Source organism: Oncorhynchus mykiss, chromosome 10, assembly GCF_013265735.2.
Source record: "Oncorhynchus mykiss isolate Arlee chromosome 10, USDA_OmykA_1.1, whole genome shotgun sequence".
Classification (NCBI taxonomy): Eukaryota; Metazoa; Chordata; class Actinopteri; order Salmoniformes; family Salmonidae; genus Oncorhynchus; species Oncorhynchus mykiss.
In genome coordinates, this window is record NC_048574.1 from 75,406,116 (window position 1) to 75,413,615 (window position 7,500).

Consider the following 7,500-nt stretch of genomic DNA (forward strand, 5'->3'; position numbering starts at 1 on the left):
AACATCTACATGTATCAGTTAGTGTAGTAGGGTTTCTCACAGTATCTACCTCTGGTACCAAACATCTACATGTATCAGTTAGTGTAGTAGGGTTTCTCACAGTATCTACCTCTGGTACCAAACATCTACATGTATCAGTTAGTGTAGTAGGGTTTCTCACAGTATCTACCTCTGGTACCAAACATCTACATGTATCAGTTAGTGTAGTAGGGTTTCTCACAGTATCTACCTCTGGTACCAAACATCTACATGTATCAGTTAGTGTAGTAGGGTTTCTCACAGTATCTACCTCTGGTACCAAACATCTACATGTATCAGTTAGTGTAGTAGGGTTTCTCACAGTATCTACCTCTGGTACCAAACATCTACATGTATCAGTTAGTGTAGTAGGGTTTCTCACAGTATCTACCTCTGGTACCAAACATCTTCATGTAACAGTTAGTGCAGTAGGGTTTCTCATCATGCTGAAACACACAGCACAGAAAACATCTTAGTTCATGAGATATGTAGATACACACATACATGTAGACAGACCTTCCTTCTGCACTCCACTTCCCTCCCTCCCCTCCCCACCTCCCTCCCTCCCTCCCCACCTCCCTCACTCCTTCCCTCCCTCCCCACCTCCCTCAATCCCTCCCCCCCTCCCCACCTCCCTCCCCACCTCCCTCACTCCCTCACTCCCTCACTCCCTCACTCCCTCCCTCCCCCCTGTCTTCGTACCTCAGCATGTTGTCCTGGGGTCAGCTGCCTCTGACACTGTTGACACTGTCTTTCCCTCCCCACCTCCCTCACTCCCTCCCTCACTCCCTCACTCCCTCACTCCTTCCCTCACTCCCACCTTCCCTCACTCCCCACCTCACTCCCTCCCTCCCCCCTGTCTTCGTACCTCAGCATGTTGTCCTGGGGTCAGCTGTCTCTGACACTGTTGACACTATCTTTCCCTCCACTTCTCCATCTCTCCCCCCTCACTCCCCCTTCCCTTCCCTTCCCTCTCTCCCACTTCCCTTCCCTCACTCCCCTCCCCTTCTCTCCCTGACTCACTCTCACTCCCCCTTCCCTCTCTCCCCTCTCTCCTCTCCCTGACTCACTCTCACTCCCCCTTCCCTTCCCTCTCTCCTCTCCCTGACTCACTCTCACTCCCCCTTCCCTTCCCTCTCTCCTCTCCCTGACTCACTCTCACTCCCCCTTCCCTTCCCTCTCTCCCCTCCCCTTCTCTCCCTGACTCACTCTCACTCCCCCTTCCCTTCCCTCTCTCCCCTCCCCTTCTCTCCCTGACTCACTCTCACTCCCCCTTCCCTACCCTCTCTCCTCTCCCTGACTCACTCTCACTCCCCCTTCCCTTCCCTCTCTTCCCTCCCCTTATCTCCCTGACTCACTCTCACTCCCCCTTCCCTACCCTATCTCCTCTCCCTGACTCACTCTCTCTCCCCTCTCCGTCCTAAGTGTCCCCCCTCCGCTATACTCCCCTCCCTCTCAGCTTCCGTTCCTCCCTCCCCCTTCTCTCCCTCCTCCTCTTCCCTCCATCCCTCTCTCTCCATACCTCAGCATGTTGTCCCGGGGTCAACTGTCTCTGACACAGTTGACACTTCAGACACAGAGGGTGGTAGTCCCTCCCCAATGACCTCTTCTTCTCACCTGGACCAATGGGGAGAGAGGATACCAAGGGGTTAGAGGTCAAATGTCTGTCATGGACCAATCTGGTTAGAGGATACCAGGGGTTAGAGGTCAAATATATGTCATGGACCAATGGGGAGAGAGGATACCAAGGGTTAGAGGTCAAATGTCTGTCATGGACCAATGGGGAGAGAGGATACCAAGGGTTAGAGGTCAGATGTCTGTCATGGACAAATGGGGAGAGAGGATACCAGGGGTTAGAGGTCAAATGTCTATCATGGACCAATGGGGAGAGAGGATACCAAGGGTTAGAGGTCAAATGTCTGTTATGGACCAATGGGGAGAGAGGATACCAAGGGTTAGAGGTCAAATGTCTGTCATGGACAAATGGGGAGAGAGGATACCAGGGGTTAGAGGTCAAATGTCTGTCATGGACCAATGGGGAGAGAGGATACCAAGGGTTAGAGGTCAAATGTCTGTCATTGACCAATCTGGTTAGAGGATACCAGGGGTTAGAGGGCACATATCTGACATGGACCTTTGGGGTTGGAGGATACCAGGGATTAAATAAAAAATGTAATCAAATCAAATTGTATTTGTCACCTGAATACAACAGGTGTAGTAGACCTCACACTGAAATGCTGAATACAACAGGTGTAGTAGACCTCACAGTGAAATGCTGAATACAACAGGTGTAGTAGACCTCACAGTGAAATGCTGAATACAACAGGTGTAGTAGACCTCACACTGAAATGCTGAATACAACAGGTGTAGTAGACCTCACAGTGAAATGCTGAATACAACAGGTGTAGTAGACCTCACAGTGAAATGCTGAGTACAACAGGTGTAGTAGACCTCACAGTGAAATGCTGAATACAACAGGTGTAGTAGACCTCACAGTGAAATGCTGAGTACAACAGGTGTAGTAGACCTCACAGTGAAATGCTGAATACAACAGGTGTAGTAGACCTCACACTGAAATGCTGAATACAACAGGTGTAGTAGACCTTACAGTGAAATGCTGAATACAACAGGTGTAGTAGACCTCACAGTGAAATGCTGAATACAACAGGTGTAGTAGACCTTACAGTGAAATGCTGAATACAACAGGTGTAGTAGACCTCACAGTGAAATGCTGAATACAACAGGTGTAGTAGACCTTACAGTGAAATGCTGAATACAACAGGTGTAGTAGACCTTACAGTGAAATGCTGAATAAAACAGGTGTAGTAGACCTCACAGTGAAATGCTGAATACAACAGGTGTAGTAGACCTCACAGTGAAATGCTGAATACAACAGGTGTAGTAGACCTCACAGTGAAATGCTGAATACAACAGGTGTAGTAGACCTTACAGTGAAATGCTGAATACAACAGGTGTAGTAGACCTCACAGTGAAATGCTGAATACAACAGGTGTAGTAGACCTCACAGTGAAATGCTGAATACAACAGGTGTAGTAGACCTTACAGTGAAATGCTGAATACAACAGGTGTAGTAGACCTCACAGTGAAATGCTGAATACAACAGGTGTAGTAGACCTCACAGTGAAATGCTGAATACAACAGGTGTAGATAGACCTCACAGTGAAATGCTGAATACAACAGGTGTAGCAGACCTCACAGTGAAATGCTGAATACAACAGGTGTAGTAGACCTCACAGTGAAATGCTGAATACAACAGGTGTAGTAGACCTCACAGTGAAATGCTGAATACAACAGGTGTAGTAGACCTCACAGTGAAATGCTGAATACACACAGGTGTAGTAGACATCACAGTGAAATGCTGAATACACACAGGTGTAGTAGACATCACAGTGAAATGCTGAATACACACAGGTGTAGTAGACCTCACAGTGAAATGCTGAATACACACAGGTGTAGTAGACCTCACAGTGAAATGCTGAATACAACAGGTGTAGTAGACCTCACAGTGAAATGCTGAATACAACAGGTGTAGTAGACCTCACAGTGAAATGCTGAATACAACAGGTGTAGTAGACCTCACAGTGAAATGCTGACTACAACAGGTGTAGTAGACCTCACAGTGAAATGCTGAATACAACAGGTGTAGTAGACCTCACAGTGAAATGCTGAATACAACAGGTGTAGTAGACCTCACAGTGAAATGCTGAATACAACAGGTGTAGTAGACCTTACAGTGAAATGCTGAATACAACAGGTGTAGTAGACCTCACAGTGAAATGCTGAATACAATAGGTGTAGTAGACCTCACAGTGAAATGCTGAATACAACAGGTGTAGTAGACCTCACAGTGAAATGCTGAATACAACAGGTGTAGTAGACCTCACAGTGAAATGCTGAATACAACAGGTGTAGTAGACCTTACAGTGAAATGCTGAATACAACAGGTGTAGTAGACCTCACAGTGAAATGCTGAATACAACAGGTGTAGTAGACCTCACAGTGAAATGCTGAATACAACAGGTGTAGTAGACCTTACAGTGAAATGCTGAATACAACAGGTGTAGTAGACCTTACAGTGAAATACTGAATACAACAGGTGTAGTAGACCTCACAGTGAAATGCTGAATACAACAGGTGTAGTAGACCTCACAGTGAAATGCTGAATACAACAGGTGTAGTAGACCTCACAGTGAAATGCTGAATACAACAGGTGTAGTAGACCTCACAGTGAAAAGCTGAATACACACAGGTGTAGTAGACATCACAGTGAAATGCTGAATACACACAGGTGTAGTAGACATCACAGTGAAATGCTGAATACACACAGGTGTAGTAGACCTCACAGTGAAATGCTGAATACACACAGGTGTAGTAGACCTCACAGTGAAATGCTGAATACAACAGGTGTAGTAGACCTCACAGTGAAATGCTGAATACAACAGGTGTAGTAGACCTCACAGTGAAATGCTGAATACAACAGGTGTAGTAGACCTCACAGTGAAATGCTGACTACAACAGGTGTAGTAGACCTCACAGTGAAATGCTGAATACAACAGGTGTAGTAGACCTCACAGTGAAATGCTGAATACAACAGGTGTAGTAGACCTCACAGTGAAATGCTGAATACAACAGGTGTAGTAGACCTTACAGTGAAATGCTGAATACAACAGGTGTAGTAGACCTCACAGTGAAATGCTGAATACAATAGGTGTAGTAGACCTCACAGTGAAATGCTGAATACAACAGGTGTAGTAGACCTCACAGTGAAATGCTGAATACAACAGGTGTAGTAGACCTCACAGTGAAATGCTGAATACAACAGGTGTAGTAGACCTTACAGTGAAATGCTGAATACAACAGGTGTAGTAGACCTCACAGTGAAATGCTGAATACAACAGGTGTAGTAGACCTCACAGTGAAATGCTGAATACAACAGGTGTAGTAGACCTTACAGTGAAATGCTGAATACAACAGGTGTAGTAGACCTTACAGTGAAATACTGAATACAACAGGTGTAGTAGACCTCACAGTGAAATGCTGAATACAACAGGTGTAGTAGACCTCACAGTGAAATGCTGAATACAACAGGTGTAGTAGACCTCACAGTGAAATGCTGAATACAACAGGTGTAGATAGACCTCACAGTGAAATGCTGAATACAACAGGTGTAGTAGACCTCACAGTGAAATGCTGAATAGAACAGGTGTAGCAGACCTTACAGTGAAATGCTGAATACAACAGGTGTAGTAGACCTCACAGTGAAATGCTGAATACAACAGGTGTAGTAGACCTCACAGTGAAATGCTGAATACAACAGGTGTAGATAGACCTCACAGTGAAATGCTGAATACAACAGGTGTAGTAGACCTTACAGTGAAATGCTGAATAAAACAGGTGTAGTAGACCTTACAGTGAAATGCTGAATAAAACAGGTGTAGTAGACCTCACAGTGAAATGCTGAATACAACAGGTGTAGTAGACCTTACAGTGAAATGCTGAATACAACAGGTGTAGTAGACCTTACAGTGAAATGCTGAATACAACAGGTGTAGTAGACCTTACAGTGAAATAGGAACCCAGCCTCTGAAGGAAAGGAAGCCAGGTTAGACTATAGGAACCCAGCCTCTGAAGGAAAGGAAGCCAGGTGAGACTATTGGAACCCAGCCTCTGAAGGAAAGGAAGCCAGGTTAGACTATAGGAACCCAGCCTCTGAAGGAAAGGAAGCCAGGTTAGACTATAGGAACCCAGCCTCTGAAGGAAAGGAAGCCAGGTTAGACTATAGGAACCCAGCCTCTGAAGGAAAGGAAGCCAGGTTAGATTATAGGAACCCAGCCTCTGAAGGAAAGGAAGCCAGGTTAGACTATAGGAACCCAGCCTCTGAAGGAAAGGAAGCCAGGTTAGACTATAGGAACCCAGCCTCTGAAGGAAAGGAAGCCAGGTTAGACTATAGGAACCCAGCCAGTGAAGGAAAAGAGACCAGTTTAGGGTGTTGGAACTTATCCCAGGAGGAAAAGAAGGCTGGTTAGAAAGGAAAGGATACCAGGTTAGAGTATTGGTGAGTAGCTGTTATGTTAGAGAACAGTCTGCTTCCTCAGAGAAGACACTTCCTGTTGTCTGTGTGTGAGTCATGACAGTCTGTTCAGAGCATGGAGACACACATACACACACATACACACAGACACACACACACACACACACACACACACACACACACACACACACACACACACACACAGACACATACACACAGACACACACACACACGCACACACACACACACATACACACACATACACGCACACACACACACACACAGACATACACAGACATACACACACATACACACACATACACACACATACATACACACACACACACACACACAATAGGAAAGGTATAACGATTGAGTTCAGAAAAGATTTGCGATCGAACGATGCCTCTCAAAAACCTGCCCTAACAACCTAGCAACTATTCCGTAATGCTATCGTATCTCTGACCCACTGTGTGACACTGCAAACACACACACACACACACACACACACACACACACTTCACTCACCAAAGTAGACTGGTTTCCCACAGATGGGACAGTAGCCCACCATGATAGATGATATTCCTGACACTGTTATTTAACAGACAGGAAGTGTGTACGTAGAGAGTGTGAGATGGAGAAAGTGTGTGTAGAGAGAGAGAATGAGTGTGTGAGAGAGTGTGTAGAGAAAAGGTGTGTGTGTCAGAGAGATGTACAGGAAATAGGTTGAACTGTGAATGTGGCGTGTTGTGATGACAGAACCAGGATGTGGTGAGAACCTCGTCACAGCGAGACTAAGAAACATCACTTCAATATAAAATACTAGATCAACACATTGGTGTCACTGGTGAAAATAAATATACACAGAACTATAAAATACTAGATCAACACATTGGTGTCACTGGTGAAAATAAATATACACAGAACTATAAAATACTAGATCAACACATTGGTGTCACTGGTGAAAATATACACAGAACTAGAAAATACTAGATCAACACATTGGTGTCACTGGTGAAAATAAATATACACAGAACTATAAAATCCTAGATCAACACATTGGTGTCATTGGTAAAACTAAATATACACAGAACTAGAAAATACTAGATCAACACATTGGTGTCATTGGTAAAACTAAATATACACAGAACTATAAAATACTAGATCAACACATTGGTGTCACTGGTGAAAATAAATATACATAGAACTAGAAAATACTAGATCAACACATTGGAGTCACTGGTGAAAATAAATATACATAGAACTAGAAAATACTAGATCAACACATTGGTGTCACTGGTGAAAATATACACAGAACTAGAAAATACTAGATCAACACATTGGTGTCACTGGTGAAAATATACACAGAACTAGAAAATACTAGATCAACACATTGGTGTCACTGGTGAAAATATACACAGAACTAGAAA

General features: G+C 44.6%; 1 protein-coding gene across 2 annotated transcripts in view; it reads right to left on the reverse strand.

The window, feature by feature from the left end:
* Positions 1-6,779, reverse strand: part of LOC118936770 (cysteine-rich protein 2-like) — a 9,252-nt gene extending 2,473 nt beyond the window's left edge. For both annotated transcript variants that reach the window (XM_036933985.1, XM_036933984.1), the window contains exons 1-3: positions 6,599-6,779; positions 1,541-1,635; positions 410-464 (exon numbers count right to left, since the gene is read on the reverse strand). In XM_036933985.1, coding sequence (XP_036789880.1) covers positions 410-464; positions 1,541-1,635; positions 6,599-6,641 — 193 coding nt within the window. In that variant the 5' untranslated portion in view covers positions 6,642-6,779. The remainder of the gene's footprint in view (positions 1-409; positions 465-1,540; positions 1,636-6,598) is intronic.
* Positions 6,780-7,500: the final 721 nt, after the last annotated feature.